This window comes from Eulemur rufifrons, chromosome 18, assembly GCF_041146395.1.
Source record: "Eulemur rufifrons isolate Redbay chromosome 18, OSU_ERuf_1, whole genome shotgun sequence".
NCBI lineage: Eukaryota > Metazoa > Chordata > Mammalia > Primates > Lemuridae > Eulemur > Eulemur rufifrons.
Window position 1 is genome coordinate 5030116 of NC_091000.1, and position 23910 is coordinate 5054025.

At 52.1% G+C, this 23910-nt stretch overlaps 1 protein-coding gene across 1 annotated transcript; it reads right to left on the bottom strand.

Annotated features, from left to right (window-relative positions):
* Nucleotides 1-20934: 20934 nt before the first annotated feature.
* HAND2 (heart and neural crest derivatives expressed 2) lies at nt 20935-23643 on the bottom strand. Its single transcript, XM_069493196.1, has 2 exons — nt 23020-23643; nt 20935-21673 (listed from the first exon to the last, which is right to left on the bottom strand). The coding sequence occupies exons 1-2, from the start codon at nt 23572-23574 to the stop codon at nt 21575-21577; spliced, it is 654 nt and encodes a 217-aa protein (XP_069349297.1). The 5' UTR covers nt 23575-23643; the 3' UTR covers nt 20935-21574.
* Nucleotides 23644-23910: the final 267 nt, after the last annotated feature.

A 23910-nucleotide genomic window follows, 5' to 3' on the forward strand; every position in this document is an offset into this window, starting at 1 on the left:
GCTTTCTGAACTTGATGTTCACTTTTCTGTCAGCTTTCATTGTCACCACTAAGTTAGATAATCAATAACTGTAATCGAAGAAAATAAATCATAGTCTCTCCTTCTAGTGCAGGGACTGTAAGGTGAGTTAACATACCTTTGTTGGAGTTAAAAAAAAAGTCCCACTAAATGACCACACCTCCAGGTTTGGAATAGTGCTCCAGGGACAATTAGGGCCCAGAGGCCTTAAATTAGCCAAAAATTCAAGAAATGCACATAATACTCCCAGGACATCACTTCCATGTCCAAAGGAAAAGAGATGGCTTCAGACACTTAAAAACAATTTATCCTTAATGCCCACCTGGAGTCAGTGCTCTGTGCAGAAAAGGTGGGGTCCCTCTCCCTAATTCTTCTTGCTCAGCCTGCACATTAGGAGAGTGAAGAAAACGAGAAAGGGGAAAGTAGCTAGACAATGGAGATCTGTGTGGGACTGTGTCTTTGTAGGAGAGGAAATGGGGGGAAATCTCCCCAGGCAACTCCCAAACCGCAGTTGCCTCCCCCACAGGCCTGCACTCTCTCCTTCCTTGCTTCCTGGCTTGCCTGTTCTGTCTCATTCTTCCTACCTTCCACAAATTCCTTAAATGCAAACACTAAAGCATTTTCTCTGCATGTGAGCAAGCAGTCATCAGACAACCTCTCTGTAGATAAGAAAGAAACCCGTGACACCAAGAAGCAACTACTGAATAAGAGCTGGGAGGTGGAAGTGCAAACAACAACATTTGAGAGGTGGAGCCCTTGGAGCTTTGCTTTCAAAGGCTGACATATGGGTTTCCAGAGCCCCACACTCAGTCCTCTCCCAGCTTAGGTTTGGGTGGTCCCTTCTGCTCCCTGGTCTGTCCAGTGGAGAAATGGCTGAGATGGCACTTGGAAGTTAGGAACCAAGTCAATCCCATTCTAGGCCTTCCCAGGATTCCACGACTGAATTGTTCCTGCCCCAGACTGAAGGGGGAGCTTTGAGCTCAGTTTAGATGGTGTGAACAGAAACCCAAGTCAAAGGAGACTGAGTCTAAATCTTCCCAAACCCTCAAAACTCAAATGAGTTTGAAGGCTTTTAAAATTTCTTTTTTGTAGAGATATGGGTCTCACTATGTTGTCCAGGCTGGTCTTGAACTCCTGGCCCCAAGTGATCTTCCGCCTCAGCCTCCCACAGTGCTGGGATTACAGATGTGAGTCACCATGCCTGGCCAAGTTTGAGTTTAAATGGTCTCAAACCCTGGTATGGTGGGGCATGAAAAATGACACTTGAAGGACACATGTGTAGTACATTTTGGGCTCCTCTTGTTGAGTAAGAGACTCCTGGCAATGTTGACTTTCCTATGGATATTTCGGAGAAATAGGTATGTGGGCTCTATAGCTCAAAATGGTGCCCAAAGCTTCAAGTTCTAACAACTGGGATTTCCCATCACTTAGATCACTCTCTAGGAGTGTATGCTAGAGGCTCATGGAAGGGAGTTCAACTCCCTCCCCCAAGTTACCAGGAGACCTGGCCCAGGCTGCAGGACCTTTTGGTGTGCCATCAAGTCTCAGGAAGCCTTGGGTTTCTTTGGACACAAGATCTATGGCTCTTGCCAGATCTGTCTTTGTTGTACCACAGTTTTCTTGCAGGCACACAGGACTTGGAAATGCCCTCCTTATGGTTGTGAAGATTAAACAATATGTAGCCTGTGAAGTGCTTGGTACATAATAGGCACCCAGTAAGAGTTAGTTCCTTCCCCCATGTCCTGTGGGTAGGGAATGAGTGGATCTGATTACTACTCTTTTCCTGATGGAAGAACTGAGGTGGGGGGGAGAAGCCATGGAGGATCACCCTGAGTTTCCCTTGACTTCTCGGATTGAAGACCCAGGGCCACCAGCTTCTGTCCTGTGAAGGTAGCAGACTTGAGGGGTTTCTCAGCAGCGTGTTCGTGGCTGTGGCCATGGCCTAGGCGACTGCCAGGACTGCAGTGTCTAGCGCGGTGTTCGGGGCCTAGTCCTGGGCTCTCTGAGAATCCAACCGCCATAGGTCCGGGAACGAGTGGCTCAGGTTCATTTGACAGCCAAAGAGCAGGCAACTCTCTGTGCTGGAAACCTGGGTTCTGCCTGGCCAGACTCATCACTTTCCCCTCAGCGCTGAAGCGTTCATCTCGCAGGCCTCGGAGCAGGGCTCTAACTCCCCTTCCTCACTCCCCCGGGTTTACTGAGCCTCCCTGGAGCTCTCAGAGCTGCTGTGTGGCAGAGGCCAGAGGAGAGGGTCTGGAACACTGCCCTCTGCAGCCTCAGAGTCCCTTAGCGGCCTGGTGCCCATGAAGGCCATGAGGTGGTGCTAATGAAGAAGCCTAGACCCCACTCCTTGCACAAGGCCTGGACCATGGCCCTGTTATTTCTAAAATCGCCAACGTAACTTCACACTACTACCAAAAGCCAGACCTGTCCCCAAGATCTTTCCTCCCACAACTGCCCCCTCCACCTGTGCAAGGGAGGGCTAAGAGCTCCTCCACACCTGAGTGCCCCCACCCAGAGGCCACCGCCACACCACCTTACTAGGTTCTGGAGACCAGTCCTCAGAAGAGAAAGGAGAAGGAAGCAGCCAGCACCCCACGATGAGAGAACAATCTTCCTTTTTATCACCAGAAGGCAGAGATCTGGAGCAGTCAGGGGAGGGCCGGCTTGGTGCATGGAAGTATTTAGCAGGTTCAGTGCCATTACTGCCTAACAGGGTGTGAAAAGTAATATGAATGTGAAATACTGTGGGAAAATGGAGAGTTTCCAAAGCAGGCCCGGAGGCTCCTCTGCTGGCTGGCCTGGAAGGCCCAGAGTCCCTGCTGCCCCAGGAGTGGCTCCAGAGGCGCTGCTACCGGCCGGGACTGCAGAGGGAACGTTGGGAGCCGGGAGGGTGTGGGTGGGGGAGGTGCAGTGAGCACAGAGCTGAGGGGGGCAGGGGCGGGGGCCCAGCTGACAGCATATGGGAAAAACCTGAAGAAAGCCCTGCGGGCTCCCACCTCCTGGCTGCTGTAAGTTGACACAAGACAGCTTCCTAGAACTTCCCCTCCAACCGCCTAAATGTACAAAGGAAGAATTGAAGTCAAAAAATGGATAGAGATCATGTCGAAAGTCAGGTTGAAAACAAGATTTTACTAATTTTATGAAGCAACCTATCAACCCACTGGGGTATGTGGGTGCTTCTTCAGGAGGTGGAGGTGGGGGAGAACGTACGAATCCAAGCAATGTGCCCAGGCTGGCCCTGCAGACAAAGCTGACGGTAATCCTTTACCGCCAACACACATAGAGGAGTCTGGACTTTTCTCCTTCCAGGCCTCTGCAGTCCCCAGTTTGCGGGACCCCCAAGCCATAGGCAGACACAGATGGAGCCAGACCACAGGCTGTCCCCACCCTTCGCCGGCCCGCTAGGCTGGTTCCCAAGCGACTTCTCCTCAGTTCAAGGCAGGATCCCCCCAAAAGGGCCTAGGGAAGCCCTGCGGCCGGATCTTCCCCGGTGCTGGGGCAATTTCACTTCCCCACTCCTCCTCCTCCCTGCCCCCGGCCGGTCCTGGCCGTGACTGCCTCATTCCAGACGTGAAGGCGCCTAAGGCCGCCAAGTGACCACCCTGCGTCTGTGCTCTCCCGGCCTGGGGAGCCGAAGTGGGAATGCCTCCCCTTGGACTAGGTGCCCCCGCATTAGCTCGGCGGCTCGGTTGGTTCGGAAACGCTTGTTCCCGCACTTCCACGTTTTCTGCTTGCAGGGCCTGGTGCACAGGGGAGACAGCCAGCCTCCCTCTTTTAAGACCATTTCCGCAAACCAGACTGCATCGGAGCAGCCAGGTGACGGTGCAGCTGGTTGTGGATGGTGCAGATGGTACCAGGTTTGGGAACAGACCCCACAGCATATTATTCTACTTCACAGGCACTAAGGAGTATTCAAGAATTGGTGGCCTCGGTCACTCTGGTTTTCTCATGCAACTAACTCTACGTTCTAATCGTAAGTGAAAGCTTTAGGACCTGCTTTTGCAAGGCGCGCTGGAGAAAGCGGAGGGATGTGTGCGCGCGCGCGTGCGGGAAGGTCAGATGCAGAATCTCACAGGGAGGGAGGAGGGGAAACCTGGGGACACGGAGGCTGCGTCCAGCGGGATAAAGCCCTAGCGCGTCCTGAGTCTCTAACTTCTGTCCTCGAGGCCTGAACCTCGCGAGCCGAGCCTGGCGCTCCCTCCCCGGGAGCACGAGGGACACAGTGCGCAGATTCAGATGGAGTTGGTGCCAGCAGCCCCGGCCCTTCGAAAAGCCCGCGCGGCCCTGTCCTCCTCGGAGGGCGCGGCGGGACCTGGGCTCGCAGCCTCTCCCCGGGCTCCGCGCGCCTCTGCCGACCCTCACTCCGGGCCTTCCTCCCCAGTGAGCTCACTTCCTCCCCGCGCCGCTCCCTTCCGTCCGCCGGAGCCGGCTCCCGGGACGCGGCTGCCCTGGCGCCCGGAACCCGCGGCGCAGGGTCTGCTCCGCGCCCGCCCCGCGCCAGCGCCCTTCTCGGGACACGCCCGGGAGCGGAAGGAGATCCCGCAGGGACAGAGGCAGTGGAACGCTCCGAAGGGAGAGGAAACGGCTTCTTCATAACCAAACTCAGCGCGGGCCGGAAGGCGGGGAGGCCGAGGGCGGCCGAGGAGATCAGCCAGATGCCCCTTGACGCGGCCCAGCGCTGCGTCTCCTTCCTTTCTTCCTTCTGTCTCCTCCGCCCTCTTTTCCCTTGCTTCTCACTTTAGTCCGCTGGTGTTTTAAAAATTCACATGTTGGGCACATTGAAAAAGCAATTTTGCATTTTTAAGTCGGCAGGAGCAGAAGGAGAATTACAAATCGGATTGGATTTAATTAGCTGGTAATGCTCCTCTCATGCCCTATAATTAAACAGAGATTCTAATGACGCTTCAGGGCCCACAGGTGATTATTACAAGCATATTTTACATTTACATTAAAACGCTCTCCCTGGGGTGCAATCCAGGATCTGGCTCCATTTATTCGAATTTCGAACCTGAGTACTGAGGTCAGAACACTGCTCCCCAGCAATGGAAGCCTGGCTTGTGGGAGCTGTTGTTTGGTTTCCTTGGTTGATTTTAACTTTTGTTCTGTTCCGTTTCTAAGGCCTACGGAAAGACAGCCGACGCTTTCGAGGCCACTCTGTATCCGGCCAGGCTACCGGCAGCCTCGACCCCACTGAGACCCACGCCAGCGTGTGTGTGAATTGGTGCAAAACTCAGAGCCACTAGGTGGTTCCCCAGCACACACACACACAGGCACAGTTAGGCAGCCCGGACAGTGGATCGAATCTGCTTGCCCGAATCCGGTTGCCCTGCAGAGGGACTGTATGACCCTGCAGAGATCCAGGAGCTCCATCTCTAGCCAGGCAATCGCTCTTCTGCATTCATCTCTTCTTATCTTTCTCTACTCCAGTCATCTACCAACCTCCCTCCATCTGCCATTCCCTGTGAATCTGCGCTAATCTCTTGGCCCAGGCTATTAGCATCTCTGAACCCAGAGACAGGACCCTCCCAGAACCGGGTACCCAACTCGTTCACCCTGGCACCCTGCGGCCCTAGTCGTTCCCCATCCCACCTCCACCAACCCACAATCTCCAGGTTCTAAGTAAAGCGCATGTTCGTGCTGTCATCAGATCCACAAGCATTTTTGATGAGAGCTGCTTCCCTTTTGGAAACACTATTCCCTCTCCCCAGAAGAGAGAAATCTATTCTCTCCAGCTGGCTTAGAAAAAATAATAACCAAGACAGAGTATCTGTAGTGTGAAAACAGCAGCCTCTAATAGCTGTTTCGGAGTGGAGTAAAGACTTTCAGGAAATGGTGGAAATAGGCCTGCTCAATTAACCAACCCCAGACTGCCATTACTCTGGCTACTTCTTTTCTCCCTGGCCCTCTATACTGTTTTCTTTCCCCCTCAAAACGTGTCCTGCTGCAACTTCCCCTTTATTTATGCCTTTATCCTGCTTAAACAAGAAATCCCTGGAAATAACCCACCACCCCTAATTTCACTAATTAGTGGTACATGCAGGCCAGGTACCAAGAGCATCTTTAGACCTGAGCTTTCTCATCTGTAAGGAAGTGGTTAGACCAGATGGACTCAAAAGGCCCATTTCCACTCTTAAATTCAACACTTTCAAGACACAATTTTTCTTCTGTATTCATGAATGGAATATTTATATACATGCATACATATGTGTGTGTTTATATATTTCAGTAATGTTCTGTACCAAGATGTAGATGAGAAGGACATTTTAAACTTACCCGGGTGCCCTCTCTGGGTAGTTCCTATCAGACCAGCATTCCCTGCTGGGAACAGAAAGAGACTCTCAAGGTGGAAAGCACCTGGGGTAGGTCTCCTGAACATAGCCACCCTCCAAGTCCACTCATGGTCACATGATTCATTAGGGCCCTTACTCAGAGCACTAGCATCAGACTCTCTGACCCTGTCAATTCAAACACTAACAGTAAAACCCCATAAAACTGGCCAACAGGGTGGCCAACATATGCACACATTAATTAGAGTTATGCTGGCCTTTGGTTTTCAGTCTGATGAACAACAGCTCCAGGGCAGGGGGCAGAGGGTTTGGGGTCCTTTTCACCCAGCAGATGCCCTTGGTCATACCAGGACATCAGTCCAATACAGTAGGTGATCTGAAAGCTAACTCTCCTTGGAGAGTGGCTTAACTTCAGTAACTATGGCTAAAACCTGGCAGTGGGTCCCTATAAGGGACAAGAAAAATGTGTTTAAGGGAGAATCAGCAGCGAGCCTTTGTTGTTATTACTGCAACTAGTATTATTATGAGACAGGGTTGGGGAGAAGTCCAAAGTGAAAGAAGAGAAATTTTTGGTATTAGTGGAAGATGTGGATACTTAGCAACCCTCTCCCTGGCGTACACACACAGAGTAATGGCTGTAGTCCATCCAGAAGCTGAAAATCCTTCCAACACCATTTACAAGGATAAGGGAAGGAGTGGTGAGGAGGAGCCTGAGCTTGAGCCAACTTAACTGCAATTCTGGCCAGGTACCAGAAGCTGCAGAACATTTCAGAGAGCAGACCTTCACCCATTCCTGGCAAGGGACCCTATGCATGGCACTTTCCCCACAAGGTGTGTCCTCTTCTCCACCTATATCTAACTCTTAGATGGAGGATAGTCAGGGTCAGTCGCTGTCTAGGTTAGACTTGACGAGCAAGACTCCACAGTGTCTCCAAGGGCCACACTGATGTAAATGAAGGTGGCTTTATCTTCATCTCTTGCCAAATTATAAATGACAAAATGCCTGAGGTCTAGCAAGTATACACATACTTATTACACTGCAGAATTTATCTCAGTTGCTTTATAAAAAATATGTATTTCCCAATCCCTCCCCCCTCCATTTATAACCCGTACAAATTATCTACAGACTAGAACATAGCAAACCTCTCTTACAGTAAGAAAATATTTTTTCATTACTTATTTAATGGATAACAGTTCAGTCCTTCCCATTTGAGTTGAAAGGAGGAGGCACACAAACAATGAGGAGCCACATTCCCACAATTCTAGATAGGATTTGAGAACCTCACTCTTTCAACTTGCTTCACTTACTTTTCTTCTTCCCTTATTTCTAATTCTTTGGCCCCAGTCTCTGAGAAAAGACAATCCAATGTAGAGCCTTAGGGATGGTGTGTTCTGCATGTGTCCCTGTCTTCTCTTTCCCATATATTTTAAATTACAGTCAGATGGCCTCTCACACTCTGACCAGATTGTATTTGGTGCGAGTCTCTTCAAAACTTCCAGGGATCTTCCCTCTCCCCTGGGCACTCTGCAGCAGAACATATACACCTGGAGTAACCTGCATCATTCTAGAACCATAGAGATTATAATCCCCTTTGCTCTTCCAAGCATTAGTAAGCTCTGAGAGGATGCACAAGACATTAATAATAGTGGGTGAAGCAACTGGAGAGTTTTCACATTTACCTTTTGTATATTTTTAAACCATGAGAATATACTACCTGCTTATGAGAAATTAATCTGATTAGAGTATATATGAGAAATTGTAGATGCTAAATATACTCAAACATAATATCACATGTTGAGGACAAGGATCCAGATGTTATGTACTGAAAATATGGGATTGAAAAACATGTAATAAATTTTCTGTTTTGCACCGTAGGTTATAAGTTGGAAATCTGACTAGAAAATATTTTTTTTTTTCACAAAAGTACAAAACTTTAGGTGAGGCAAAGTGTACACTGCTCCTCTCCTCCCTCATCTTCCCAAATGGGAAGACTTCCCGGCTTAAAACATTTGCTCCCCCACTTATGTCCCTGGGAACACAGACTTGCAGGACAGGCTGAGCCCTCGGCCCCAAATGGAAAGTCGAAACTAGAATACAACTGAAAAGAAGGATTGACATTTTCTAATAGATGTTTGAAAATGGACAATTTTTGTTAACAAGGAGGACAAGACCCTTCCCTAGAAATGGCTGCCTCTCAAAGCACCCTCTCCACATACATTCTCTTACACTTCTCAGGGTGGGCAGAACATTTCGTCCCTTTCCCAAGGCTTTAACTAGGTGTAAAAGTTCTTGTTAGGCAAATTCTACTCTAGAAACTTAATATTTTAAAGCTAAATCAAAAACCGGAGAGTAAAAACCCCCTTAGTGATGTAAACTCAGAATAAAAGGGACAAACTAAGCAGGAAGTTCAACAGTCGACCCACTCTGCACAGATGCTTAAATGGCCCTGGGTTGTCAAAAAGGTTTTTAAGTTAGAACTGCTGTGCTCTTCAAGAAATATGCAAATAAACAAATTCACCCTAGCAAAAGACACTGCTCTTCAGCTCACTCTAATGTTTATGTATCCTGAAGCCTTTCCTGTTGCACAGTCCCAGCTAGTAAACAACTTAAGCCACTCTTAAAGCGAAGATCAAATTGCAAAATGAAAGGGACTTTTAAAAACTATATTATTGAAAGATGAGGTAATATAGAAACCCACATGGGAAATAATCTCTGCTCCCTCAATTTGTGTTAATAATTAGATACTCACTGAAACACAAAGTCAGATTGTCTTTTCCCACAAAAGCAGGTGGTTAAACCATAGGATTTCCAAGGAGTATTCATTTAGGTTGGAAACTGGGAGTGGTTTCAGAGTGACCAGGAGTAAGAATGGGGCAACGGTTGTGAGACCCAGAAAGGAGGCACACGGGGAAAATGGTGGGGCGGGAAGAGCTGGGAGTTGAAAAAGCCCTTGCTTTCCCCAGCTGTTTGCAGAACTTGGAACATATGTTGCCAGGGTTTCTCAAAGATAACAAGGGATAGAAAGTAAAATTATTTTCCCCCCCATAAAGAATGCCTTCCCCCAAATAAAGATATGTCTTCAGGCTGGAGACTTTTCTCCTTCCACAGGAAATGAGCCGAGGTCACTTAGAACCAATTCTCCTCATTTAGTAAAAAATAACAGGGTGATTATGGAAGCAACAGAAGGAGTCAAGGTGTTCGTGCTAAAAAACTTCAAGATAGGGCCTGGCCTGGAGTGGGAATATCCAAACGGGTTCTTCATATTTCCAGTTTTATAGACAGACTTTTCCCTAAAGGATATACTTTCATTAGGTCATAAATGCACCAACAGATGAGAGAAGGAAGGAGGCGTGTGTGTGTGTGTGTGTGTGTGTGCGCGAGTGTGTCTGCGCATGGCGGGTATGGTGGCTCAGGTATGCCGGTTCGGCTGGCGGGGGAGGTGGGTCCTGGCGCGGCGGTACGTGCCACCCACCCGCGCGGGCAGAGGCCAGGGACCGCGAGTTCAGCCGCCCTATGCGGGCTTCCTACCGCTTCTGCTTTGCTATCTTAGTTCTTAGGTTTCCAGTGGGTTCCACTGAACCTCCTAGCTGCCCCGCGTCCGGGAGTATACTTCCCTAAAGGCCCCAAGAGGCGAGGGCGGGGGCGGGGGGGGGGGAGCCGAGGAGAGACGTGATTTTTCAGGAAAGTTTGTTGAAGATTTAACTCAGAGAAGTATATTAGTTGGGGCCTCTGTACCTGAGCCCTATGGAAGGGAAATGGGTTTATTTGGCAACTTTCACTTCTTGCTGGAAATTCCCAGATTGGAGAGGTTTATCACCTCCGACACCCAAGGGGCCCAAATGAGTGCCCTCAGATGTGAATGCTCTTCGTCTCTTTCAGACAGGAGAGTCCTTTGCAAACAGAGAATCTTTCTGTCTCAGCTAGCCACGTTGACTTCTTTCTGCGCATTTCTCAAAGTGAGTCCCGGTTACACATCCGTGGAACCCCGGGGAATGTTTAGCACTGATTGACACTGAGAATTTGGTAAGAGTTTTTAAATTATCGTAAAACACGACCTAGATGAATATATGTCTGTGAGTATATGAATACATACTGTCTGTCTAGGCCAGAGTAGCAAGAGACGCGCGCGCATACTCTGTGTTTAAATCACACTGTGAAATGCGGAGGAAATGTTGCAGTAGGTACCTGCACGCGACAGAGAAGAACTGGAGCAATAATTATTTTCCTCTTTTTTGATTTTCTGTTTCTAAAGAAAGCATTAGTATCTAGGACGAGGTAGGTAATGTGTATTAAAAGTCAAGCAGGTCGCTGTCGTTTACGCCCAATCACAGTTCGTAGTTCAAGGAAAATTGCCTTTAATTGACACCGTGTATATTCCTATGCTCCTCTCAGGCGGGCCAGGCAGGGACGCCCCAAGAGTATTTATTTCTAGGGCTGGAAACAAAACAACCAACCCCGTCTACCGCGTAAGAGAGCGCTCCAAGATGGACTGCCAGAGAAAGGCTTTTTGACCCCAGTAGAAATTAGTCATATTGACAGACGCCCGGGGAAGGTAAATTACCCCGCGCGCTGACGTTACGCAGAAGCGCCGGGTTCCGACTCCGCCGCGGCGCCGAGGGGGCCCGAGGCTGCCCGTGCTTCCCCCCAGTTTCCGACAATGCCCCACTTTGCTTCTCCTGGCCTGGGATGTCCACGTGAAGGCGACGGAGGGCGCGGTAATAAGGTGCACGCTAGGAAAAAGGCAAGAGGAAAGCAGAAAGGTGGAGAGGAAGCTGCTGCGCGCCGGAGCGCTGGCAAGCTGGAGAAAGGAGCAGACCCCGAGCGCAGTGTGCAGGGGAGGGAGGGGGGAGGAGGCGGGCAAGGAGAGGACCACGCGGCTCCGGGCGCCCAGGCCGCCACTTGGGAGGTCCCGGCCCCAGCGCAGGCCGGGCCAACCATCCTCCCGGGAGGCTCGCGGCTCGGGCGGGGTCACAATTACACCTCGGCTCCAGCCGAGGACTTAAAAACCAAGTGGCGGGGACTGCAGTCTGGAAGCAAGGCCCTGCGGTCACCAGAGGGGGGCCGGGCCCTTGCACAGGAACCTTTTACAAGGCATGTGGGTACAAGAAAAAAAGTCAAAATAAACCACTTTCATCCAGCATGGGCAGCGAAAATAAAAGCTGCCTTCTAGAAGGGGCGAGCGGGAGTTTTGAAATTCTTTGTGTGTTTTGCTTTTATGTAGAGTTTTGCGATTTTACCCGATAACCAAGGGAGAAATTGTGGTGGAAACTGCTAGATTTTTTTTCCGAGAGAGCTGTAATAAGGGGTTCACCAGTTCCCCGCAAATCAGACTGTGTCCCAGGGCTGCAATCATCTGCATACATCCATACAGCTCATTACACAAACTGGAGAAGAATACTTGCGTGACCCGATTGTTGTTCATATAAAATAGGGCCTAGTGGTCTCACCTCTTTTCTTTTTAGAAACTGATTCTGCGGGAGAGGTCATATTGGAAAGTACCAAAAGTGTGGCACCTGATTTTGCCAGAGATTGGTCTAGAAATCCTTACTAAGAGTAACCGGTATGGCCCCAGGAGACCCAGGTCAGGGCGCAAAGAGAAGGCAAAATTAGCGAGGTGGCTGCAGTGTGGGCCCCAGCCTAGCGCGGCTGCCCGTCGGGGTAGAAGAGGCGAAGGCCCCCTCCAGGGCAGGGCCGGGGCGGAGGGGATGTGACTAGCTCCTCCTGGACCTGGGGCATAGTGACTGCGGTATTTTTAGCTCCTCTCTGTTCCCTAGAGGCTCCTTTGTAAGCCGAACAGAGGCTCTCCAAGCTGCCTTCACCCGGAGGGGGTGTGCGAGTAGGGTGGAAGAGGCTGCACTAGTATTTTGAAGGAAAAAAGAAAAAAACCCTGTTTAAGTTAACACAAAATAAAACTTGCTCTCTCTAGCTCGGTTCTTCTTCTGGTTTCTCGTTTTGTGACCACGGGAACAGGCCACGTTCCATAGTTAGGAGAACCGTGGGGGCAAGAATGGGTGGGGCCTAGAAATCCGCCCTAAATTCGAATCCGAGTGCGACGCACCTTCCCTTTCGCCTCTCAGCCCTCCCTCCCGGCCAGTGCTGCTCGCAGGAGCGGGTCTTGGCACCCTAGGGCGAGAGACAAACTGAGGAAAGTCATCTCCGTTGCCTCAGGGGAGGCAGGGGTCCTGGGGCATTTATTTATGATTTTAAAATAAAAGTTTAAAATGAGTACAAACGTTTCCGCAACAGTTTCCAACACAAAGTGTGTCCAAGAATGCAAAACTCAGGACCCAGACATTTTTCATACATAGAAACCTGGGTCTCCATGCGTCCCCACTCACCGTGGAGAGGTCCCAGTTCCAGCCTCCAGGCTTGGGCCTCCGGGGCTTCCACAGTCCTCCTTATCCCCATTCTGGACCCTGCCTAGCCCCTGACGGCTCCTGGGATCCACCGTCACACCGTTTCCCAAACCCAGCAGTTAGCACCCCCCCCACACCCCTTCCTGGGCTCCGCACTGCCCTTCCAGGCTGGCGGGACGAAGAGCCGCCGAAGACAGAAGGGCAGCTGGCAGGAGCCTGGCAGGGAGCCCCACAGGGTAACTCACCTTCCACCTCTGTGTCCATCCTTCACCCCCAGCTTCTCCCGGTCTCTGCACAGAAGTGTTTGGCCCCTGCCTTCTGCCCCGGCTTCCTGGGGTTTCTGGAGCTACCCACGCGTCCCCTACGCAGCGCCTCTACCCACCGGATTGCCTTCGGGGCCCCTCCGTGAGGCGGCGTCGGCGTGGCGCTGTGAGCCCGGCGCACAGGAGTCCCCAAGTCAGCCACATCTACGCTATTAGCTGCTGGGTAGCCCTGCGGGTCGAAGATGCTCAGAGGAGGAGGAAGTGCAGAGGGGGGAAAAAAAAAGAGGAAGGAAAAAAAAAAAAAAAAAAAACTAACATACACACAAGCACTCAAAACCAACATTGGGGTTGGGCTTTTTCAGTTTCACACGAAGAGACCAGGAGTATCTGGAGAAGGTTTTTGAAGACGTTTAGGAGGGAGGGTGAGTTTTCTGCTGAGAAACTCAATCTGCCATACAGTAGCGGCCCCATCTGCGATCTGTCACTGCTGACAGCACCACAGGGCACAGCCGTGATCTTCTGCACAGCCTGCACTCCCCGAAATACCCTCCTTAATCAAAGGATGTCTGCGCGCCCGAGCTCAGCTGACCGCGCCGGGAGCTGAACTGCCGGCGCACTGCACCCGGCCCGCCCCCTCCGTACGCAGCCCCGGCCCCTCTCCCAGTACATTAATTAAAAGCGGAAAAGAGACAGAGGCTGATGTCATTGCTCTCAGAAGATCATAAACGTAAAAGAGTCATCCTGTGAGAATCCCTGAAAATGACTTTAATGAATAATTTCAGAGACAGTTATGGCTTTGGGTGATTACTGACCAAGAATATGAAAACCAGATTTGCAAAGCGAAGGCGATGGTCAGGGCCCCTGGCAGCCACTTTCCCCCATTGAAACCGCACCCTCTTTCCTTCCTCACCAAGTACTAGTTACAAACTTAGGTTGTGTTTTCAGGTTGTCTTCTTTAAAAACAAAAGCAACACATTCTTCTTTTCCTGTGTTTCTGTCTTATCCTAAAGACAAAAATGTCAGATCAAGGCAACACAATAACAACCTATTATAAAGGCAACCATACACTGGCGTCAGTGGACATTGGCTTCCATGTCTTCCAAAGGAGGGATTTACTGCCATCTTAATTTAGGTTAGTATCTTTTTTTCTTTTCTTTTCCTCCTCCTCCTTCCTTCTTCTTCTTCTTCTTCTTCTTCTTCTTCTTCTTTTTTTTTTTTTTTTTTGCCTCTTCTCTAAGCAATGTGCTTAGTGAAGGTTGAAAACTCCCTCTGCCCCTGAGTAAGTGCACCGTTTATTCTAAATCATCTCAGCTGGTGGAGCACCACAGGACCTATTTCTGCACAAGAATCTGCAGGTCTCCCTGACTCTTTAGTTCTTGGTCACCAATGGATTGAAAGATGATTTGGTGCTACAACCAAATGATATTTTCCAACACTCCATCTGCTCATTTGGAAGCATCCTTTGGTTGGGTCTGGTTGCTCAAGACTGGTTGTGCATTAAAGTACTATTTGAGAAAACAACTGGTACGTTAGTTGGGGAAGGGGATTGATGAGAACCTTCTGATGCTTTACATAAGTGGTTTAGCTGCCTGCAAGCCTGTCTCCGTCTGGGATTGTCTGGGCCTGTGGTGAGTTTTGATTTATCCCATTTAATTCAAGTAAAAGTTCATTCTATACTCTGAGCAGGAAAAGCATTATAGACACAAGTGATGTGGACTTTTGTTGTTTGTTCTCGATTGGTCTGAATGATTCAGAAAACTGGTTATTTGTCTGAGTAGACTCCATCACTAACGCAGATCATGGAGAATTCACTTACCAGCACTTTAGAAAACTGTCCTTTGTGCAGACACTGCCAGTTCTTCTGTCCTCTAGAAGCACAGTAGGCCAGAGTCCTCCAGTCATTAAGGACACTATTGTCTAAAAGCCTCATTCCCCATACCTAGCCCCAACCTTCAGATCACAATGTTTCCTTCCCTCTTTGTTGGGGGAAGGGGGCCAAGCTCTCAATGTGACATTTCTCTGACTTAGAAAGAAATGTTTCTTTTTCATTCTAGATTACATAAAGACACGTTGGAGTTTGGGGTATAGGGCTGCATCAAAGAATTGAGGTGAAGTGAACTTTCAGGTTTTTTTCTCAACTGTATTCTCTTTATTTTTGATACTCTCGGTTTCCAAAATAGATCTTCTTATCACTCCACTCAAAGTACGGCCGTCTTCTTTCTTCTTTTCCCTCTAGTTAAATTCGCTGTAGCCTCCGACTGAACACTCCACTTGCCCTTTGTAGCCCTAGCAGAAACAAACAGCATCTTTGGGGTTTGCTTTGAATCCTTGGATTACCCAATTAAATGGAGGCCTAGGGCTGATCCATGATATGGCGAATTCTCTTCCACTACAGACTTTAAATAATGCAGGCCTCTTCCCACTCCTCCCTCATCCATCATAAAGCTACCCCTATTTGCACCATCTAGTATTTCCCACTGGGCTCGGAGCGAGCGCCTGGGTTGGGGGACTGGGTGGATGGGTGTGGCCTCAGGCAGTGGTTCCGGAATCCTCTGGGGAGATTTTGAAAATTGCAGGCTGCAGTCTAGTCCCTGACCTGCTGAATCAGAATTTCTGGTAGTGGGGTGAAATAGGGGCTGAATTTGTAATTTTATTAAGTTCTCCGGGTAGTGGGAAGTTCAGGTGTTAGATTCATCCCAGCACTCCTTACTTCACGAGAGACCAGGCCAGCCCGCAGGGCGCCAGGGTCAGAGGTCTGGGGCGTCCGTCTGCCTACCCAGGAATTACACAAATATATGTAGCCTCTGTTCTGAACACTGGGACATAGTAGGTGACAAAGCTGCCTCCAGTCCTGCTGGCCCTTAGGAGATCTCAGAGTTTGTGCCACGGACAACTTCCGCGGGAGGGGATGTGGGGGAAAGCGGGGCGGAAGAGGGTCTAGCACCTGGACTCACTAGATCCATCAGGGTTTAATAGCAGGTGCAAAGGCGGCAGCTGGAGAGACATTGCATTCTGTAATCAGCTTCTGGGGGGACGCCCCGCTAGGCAGAAACGCCCACCATTTTGGCCCGAGGGCTTTTGGGGCCAAGCGGGTGCCAGTGAGGGACGGGTCGCACTAAGAGCTGACCTAGGAGCAGCCTGGTTCTAAGAACCACATATCCCGCACCCACTGCCCCAACCTCAGTCCTGGACTTGCACTGTCACCGCCTGGGGCCGCAGCTGTTGGTGTAGGAGAGCAGCGTCCCGGCGCGCAGGGCTAGCAAAGGAGAGCCCGCCGACCAGACCCAGACGCGGGAGGCTTTTCCAGGCGGAATGCACGAGTTGGAAAATATGGAGTGGGGAGGGGGCAGTAGAAACGTTAACCGGCCCCTCCTGACCGCAAACAAGGAAAGCAAAAAAGTCTCCTGGGCTAAAAATACATATTTATAAAGTCCCTGTGCGCAGGCGGGCGGCGCGTTCCAGCCGCCGGCGGGCTGGGGAGGACTTGGCCGCGCGGCCGCCGATTACACCCAGCTCGGCCGGGATGGCTCCGAGCCGTCTGCCCTGACGTCAGCGAGGCCCCGGCCCCGCCGCGGCGAGATAGGCAAGCGCGGCCGGGCGCGGGCGCGGCGCTAATCACTCCCAGATGTCCCTAATAGCGGAGATAAAGACGGACAGAGCGGCGGGGAATAAATTTGTAATCAGGGCTCTACCATCTGATCATCAAAGCGGCCCAAATGCCGGGAGAATTTGAAGGGAACGTGCGTGTAGGGGGGTCGCGTTTGGGGGAGAGGTAAGGGTGAGCTTCACGAAGGGAACTGACTTCGGCAGGGGAGAGCGGAGAGAACAGGGGGACAGGACTCTGTGACTTCTGTGCGCACGTAAAGTCAGACGACATCCAGTGCGCTTTCACCTCGTAGCCCGACAGGCCGAAGCCACTTGGCAGCCACAGGTTAATTGGACCTGGGCACACAGTGTCTGTGCGGGAAGCACGCACCGCGCCGGCCGGTGGCGAGGCCGCGCTCAGAGCAGTCCGGCCCCCGGAAACGAGGGATGGGCTTCCTCTCCCGGAGTGGTCCTCCTCCCCCTCTTTCTAAACAGTTAAAATAAGTGTTGCCCCCCTCCCCCACCCCTCCCCCCACCTCCATCCCTGGTAAACAGAATCCCTACAGCAGCAATTCATTGCACGCAGAAGCTTTGTCAGGGAGGGGGCTGTTGGGGCTTCCAGCCTGGGTCCTGGGCTGGCTGGCGGTGGCTCCCGGGTTTTTCTCTCCAAGGGACCCGCGGCCTATCACCAGCCAGGATTCCTGTGCGTCCGGGAGACCTGTTAGCGCGCCCTCCTCGCGCCAAGATCTTGACCGTAGGAGCCGGACCTTTCGGAGGGAACGGGTTCCCTCAGGTCAACAAGTCCAGAAAAGACAGGCAGTGCGCAGCGCCCAGGATCAGCACTGCACCCGGCCCACGCCAGACCATCTATGCTTGACACCCACCAGACAGTTCTTCGCCAAATCCAGGCGCGTGGGTGGGACTCACAGGCAGGGAGAGCTCAAGGCGGCCGTGATGGGAGAAAACCAGGAGCCGCGCGCAGAGCGTTTCGTTAAAGCTTCAGGAATAACTAAGCGGTTTCCCGCGCTTTGTAGTCCCGGTAGTGCAAACGCAGGCCCGGCTTTCCTGGCATGCGTTGCCACGTTTACTGTCCCCTGCACACACACCCCGGGTCCTTACAACTGGCCCATGTTCTCTCTGCAACGCTGTAGTCTGGGAAGTAGCTCCCAGGTCTCTTTCCGCTCCCTGTGGCTTTGCTTTTGCGCTCCTCATCGTCGCACCCCTTCCTGCGAATTCCGTGTGCGTCCCACTCTCGCTCTCTAGCCCCTTCACAACCCGGGTGGGAGACTAGTTCCGCCATCCTCGCCAGCCAGGTGGCAGCGGCCAGCAGTGTCGGTGAGCGGAGGGAATGGAGCCACCCTCCACCTCCTACTATGCACACTTGCTTCCCAAGGGGCCGGGACGATGCTCTCCCTGGCGCCACTGCTGCAACCAGGCCACCTGGTCCTCCCATACCTGAGGAGGGCAGCCAAGCCCCGAGGCCCACCCTTCCTAGATGCCACCCTGGCATACTGGCTAATCCATCCGAAGGCTGCAGCTTCCCACCGAATCCCCCTCCGTGAGAGTGGTCCGGGTATTCAAAAGGCAAGCAGGATCTCAAGTGATCTTCGTGGCTCGACCTGAAAAAGCCCTTAATGCCCCTGGGCGGGGGCAGAATCCTGGAAAATTGTGATTGGGAGCACAGCGCCGCCGACTCTACTGTTTCCCAAATTCCTTCCCAAGCAGAGAATGGGTTTGCAGAAACACACACACACACACACACTCAACTACAATGGGCTAGCCCTTGCCCCGCCGGTGCTCCGGGGTTATCAGGAGCTCGGCCTGCGAGGCGGTCTGGGGCCGAGCCCTGACAGCCAGATCTACCATCAATTTACCTTCCGCTGCCCCAGCTTCCCATTTAGCTTTTAACGTCAAATCCTACATTTTTGTCGGCTCCGGCCTGTCTAGAACGCTTGTGATTTCGCTGCAGGAGTGATTGCTCTTAACAAAATGGCAGCAACCACATTATCCGAGCAATTAAAACAGACCTTTTAGCCGATCTCGAAAGCAGAAACTTGGAAAAAATTTTTTTTTAAGCAAAGAAGAGGGGAGTTAAAAGAGAAAGAAGTGTGTAAAAGAGAAAAACATGGAAGCCCTGTAAGAAATGCCTGCCCAGCACAGCGCTCACTTCCTCCAGACTTGGCAGCATGGGGCAGGGATGTTGGGTGGCTGAGAGCAGTTGGGTGGTTGGGATATCTGGGCGGCTAGGGCGACAGATAATCTGGGGTGTTCTGCCGGTTGAAGTGTCTGGCCAGTTGGGGTGTGCATCCTGTTAGGGCACTGGCCGCCTGGGGTGTGGGGGCAGCTGGGCACTCTGCTGGGGTGGGGGAGTCAGATCTGCTGGGTGTCTGGCCGCTTGGGGTCCGGTGGGTTGAAATGGCAAGGCGGGTGGGGTGTCTGGGCCTGGTGCTGCTGGCCCCGAGGAAGAGCAGGAGGGTGAGGAGGCAGGCAGCGCCTGGCCCCGGCCAGACAAAGAGGGTGGGTTTTAGGAGCGCGGAGTTTAAAAGCATGTATATTAGCAAGCTACTTCTAGCGATGGTGCGCCAGGGTTTTTTAGTTTCCTTCTGTTGGTGTTTAATAAACCAGAAAAAGTGTTAAACCAGCAAACATGCTAACGTTAAGGCCCAGGTGGCTAAGACCAGCTACCCGAGGCAGCACAGGCCTATGTGCATGGTGAAAATAACTCGCCTCTGGTTCTTTGGTTCCTGTTTTTAAAACCTCATCTCCTCCACCACCATTTACTCCAACACTTCCGTAGACTCCTTCCTTCACCTCTAGGACCTGAAGTCTTTCTCCTGAGTGCACAAAAATAAAGATGCAGAAGGCAGCTGGAGGCAGGAGAGATAGAAGGGAGAGCCACTCGGTCAAACAGACAAGGATTGGGAAAACAACAGAAAATCAGGGCGCGCCACCCCCCACCCCCCAGTGCTATAAACAAAGGCAAGTGTCGGTAAACACAGCCTTGGGCCCAGAGCCGGCTGACCCGAGGGGAGAAAGTTCAGATCGCTTTGGCCGAGTTGTTCTAACCCCTCGCCCTCGCGTTGTCAGCCGCCGGCAGAAGTCCGCAGAGCCGTTAGCTGGTCTCTCCCCCGTCACTTGCGAATTCGCCCACGCCCGGCCTGATCCCGCAGCTGCAGGCGGCTGGGTCAGAGCGGGCACCGGCGAGGCGTGCGCACCCTTGGGATATCGTAGGATGATCTGTGCCAGCAGCCGAGGTGCGAACATCACCCCGACGATGGGTTCCAAGATGGAAACCCTCCGGCAAGCCTCTCCAACTCCAGATTTATATACGTGGAGTTTCATGAAACAAACCGCTTTTTAATACGTTTCACCTTTCTCCCCCACCCCCATCCCTCCCAGCCTCCTCCCCCTGCTTCCAGCCTGCACAGTCAGGCACTGCAGTTCCTCTGGTTTTCAGAGCAGATATTCAGGCTCTAAGCAAACCCTCAGGCAAAAGAGGCAAGGAGGCCTCAGGAGCTTTCTTCCGGGATGTGCGGGGACTAGCTGAGACCAAAACCCCCAAACGGGAGAAGTCCCTGGCGGCTGGTAGCCGAGGGCGTCGCTTGTGCCGCTGGGCTGCGGGCCGGGACGACTTCAGACACCGCAGTTAATATTGAGTTCCCCGTAACTCCTTGTAAATCTAACCCACCCCTCGCCACCCCTTAAATCCGTGGTCTTGTTCGCGATTTCTTACTTGACGTAAAATTCCTTGTTACCTAATCATGGACCTTTTTCGAAAGCTGCCTCCTCCACCCCAGCCTGCTCGGATGACAACCCCCTATCTAGATTACAAGCAAAATCTCCTCCTCTCTTTTTCTTCTTTCCTTTTTTTTTTTTCTTTCTTGGATGAAAGCCCTGTATTTTGAATTAAGCACCCCAGACTAGTTCCTGCGGCTGTAATAACGCCTGGGATCCTCCTCACATCTTCTCCACCAAAAAACGAGCTCCCCAAACAAAACCCAAAGCCCCCACCCAAGGGCATCTGGTTGATCTCAGGAAAACAAGGACACCTTTCCACCTTCTGCCGAGGTGCAGGCGGTTCTCCAGCCTAGACCCTCCTTCCAAAGACCACTGGGCATTCTCCTCTTCGGAACTGGGGGAAAAGGGAAGGAGAAAGACTCGGTAGCGCCCAGGCCTCTTTTGCAACATTTTCACCAAGGACGCTTCTCTTTAAGATCATCTCCTTGCCCTGTGTGGACCGCAGGTCATGTTGATTGGTCAAAACCACTGACTCTTTAAAACAAAATTAGAGGCAATCATGATAATTTAGTTTACTTCTGAATATTTTAAATATTATGAAAACAAGTATAACAGCTTTGTTTTCAAAACTTTTTGAGGTATCAACCATTAAAAGATTAGGGTTTTGTAAAAAAAAAAAAACACAGTGGTTTATTGAATACTTACAATGCTTACACCTTCCATATTAATTAAATTCCATTTAGTTTTAGAGGACGGAAGTGCACAAAACAAGTAGCTGTTGGAAACATCTTCGAACAGGGAAGGACCACAGATGAAAGGACAGCACTAGATACCGGCCCCAACAGAAATGTTAGCGGCCCTGTTTTCTGCTTTGAAATAAAACTTTATAATCCCCAGGAATATTTATATCCAAAGGCCAAGTATTAAAGATACACTTCACAAAGGCACTAGTGTCCGCTGTCTTTATCTGGAAAGGGTCGGGGAAGTGGGAAGGGGGCAACGCTGGTGTCTACACAGCCAAGAGGGAACATTCACACAGAGAAGCTACGAGACGACGGACGGGATCCCTTACCACGCAGGAGTGTCCTCTTCATATTAAAATATGGAATGCTTTTCTTCAAATATCCATTTTTTTGGAGGGGGAGGTGGGGAGCGGTGCCTCAAAGGGGGTCAAAGAGAGGGGAAGGAAATTGCACATAAATAAACAGGATGATTCCAAATGCAGGGAGTCCTGAGAGCTGAGCGAGGAGGGCTTGCCCGGAGTCCTGGGTCTGCATCTGGCGCCTTGGCCCCGGCTCGCTCGCGCTCTCCTCCGCCTCCTCCTCACTGCTTGAGCTCCAGGGCCCAGACGTGCTGCGGCCAGCCCGTCCGCCCTTTGGTTTTCTTGTCGTTGCTGCTCACTGTGCTTTTCAAGATTTCGTTCTGGGCAGAGGGGAGGCGAGGGCGAGAAAAATGGAAAGAGAAATTCAGACAGGATACCTCGTCCCACGCCACCCCAGTGCTTCCTGGACCAGAGGAGACAGCGAGCAGGGGAGAGACGGAGAGGAAGGAGGATGGTCCCAAGCCCCAGCCCTTGCAGAAAAACTATGAAAGTTTGCGCTGCCCTAGCTACCGCCTAGGCCTCCAGGCTGCAACGCTCAACTACCGGATCCGCAAGTTTATAAACAACCGCCCGTTTTCGAGTCGTTTATGGAGGAGCTGGGGGCCTTTTCTCTGACTCCAGATGTAAGGGCGGGAGAGGGGGTCGGCGCTAAGTCTGGTTTCTGTGTTTTCAATAGCAAACCCAGATCCACACGCTAGGAAAAAAGGGGCGAAGGCCCCTCTGCTCCGGCCTGGGCCTCTCAGCCAGCGGCTCTCAGCCTCAGGCTCAGCATTGCGTCTCCTCCGCCGCCTCTGAAACCTCTGGATATTCGGGAGGTCACTCGATTATGAAGCAACCAAAGGGTTGCGGGCCCCAAAGAAGAAAGACTTGACAAATGGAGTTATTTTCTAGGCCCTTCGTGGCAATAGCTCTGTCCTGAACACCGCCCTGTGGGCACTTGGTAGGAAACTGAGAAAACTTTAAAAGGCTGTTGAATTTCGTGTAATTGTTAATAACAATGACCATGGTAATATTTATTTTTTGTCTTAAAATGTACAGGCTCATTCAAATAAAAGTAGAAATACCCATGGAGTACCCTCATTTGGGAAATTACATTTTAACGCCATAGCCAAAGAGAAACTGGAACTACTATTTCGAAGTTAAAAGTACTTATTTTATGTTTATCTTTACATCTTCCGGACATAGTAATCAGAACCACCACAAAACTCTCTTAGGGCTCAGAGTCAGTGGCAGCCTCGTTCTGGCGGAGAGGCGGATGGGATCTATAGTGAAATAATCGGAGCCGAGAGTTTCTGGGCGAGTTATTTTAGAAATATGTGAAAGCAAAATGGGATTGGAGGCCAAAAGGCGGCTCTAACAGATACAGGATGAGGGGTCGGGCCAGTGCTACAGAGAGTTTGCGAGACCCGTCCTAAGTGCCTGGGGAACAGAGATAACCCGGAGGGAAGATCACCAGCGTCCCTCTTAACCTTCTCCTCCTGCTGTCACCTCCCCCATCTCTCTGCTTATGCAGGAAACTATCCCTACCGCAACCTGGTGCAAACAACCTTGGCGCGGGACTCAGCCAAAGAACACGAGATGCCATTTTTCAGCCCAACTGGAAGAGGCCGGAGTCCTCGTGCCCTGAAGCCCGCAGTCCCACCACCCGCTGCCCCTTGGTACTGACCAGCTCCTTCTTCCTCTTCTCCTCTTTCACGTCTGTCTTCTTGATCTCTGCCTTGAAGGCCTCCGCCTCTCCGTTCTGGTCGTCCTTGGCCAGCAGGTCCATGAGGTAGGCGATGTAGCTGGTGGCCAGGCGCAGGGTCTTGATCTTGGAGAGTTTGGTGTCGGCGGGCACGTTGGGGATGCACTCGCGCAGTTCGGCGAAGGCGCTGTTGATGCTCTGAGTCCTGCGCCGCTCCTTGCGGTTGGCGGTGCCCCGGCGCTTCACCGGGCGCGGCCCCCCCAGGCCCGGGGGCCCGGCGCCCGGCGGCACCCCCCCGTAATGGGAGTGGTCCAGACCGGCAGCGCCGCTGGCATACTCCGGGCTGTAGGACAGGGCCATGCTGTAGTCGGGGGGCGACATCTCGGGGTGGCCGATGAGCCAGCCATGGAAGTAGGGGTTCTCCTCGTGGCTGCAGCGGCTGGCGGCTGCGGCGGCAGCGGCAGCGGCGGCGGCGGCGAACGGATAGCCCTCATGGTGCACCACCGAGTGGTGGGGAAAGCCCCCTACCAGACTCATTTCGCCCTCCGTGCCCCTCCACGCGCCCCAGCGTGCGCGCAGCCCCGCCGCGCCCTCGGCCCGGGCCCCTGTTTCGGAGCTCGGCGGCCTCCCCCACCCCCCACCCCCCAGCCCCCGGGCGCCCGGGCCCGCCCGGCAGCCGCAGAGGGGGCTGCTGCAGCCCGGGCCCCGTCCCCCCGCCTGGCCAGCCGGGCCCGCCTCAGCAGCGCTGCGGCCGCCGGCTCCCCATGGGGCGCAGCGAGCTGGTCCCGGCACCGTGCGCCCCTGGTTGCCGCCGCCGCCGCTGGCTCCCGCCTTGCTCCACGGCCCGCGCTGCGGCTCCTGCTTCCCCGGCTG

What these genes read in the sequence shown, in the direction of transcription:
- HAND2 (XM_069493196.1), bottom strand. Translation starts at nt 23,574, where the DNA reads ATGAGTCTGGTAGGGGGCTTTCCCCACCACTCGGTGGTGCACCATGAG. An exon ending in AGAAGAGGAAGAAGGAGCTG is followed by an intron (nt 21,674 to 23,019) that starts GTCAGTACCAAG and finishes CCCTCTGCCCAG; the next exon opens with AACGAAATCTTGAAAAGCAC.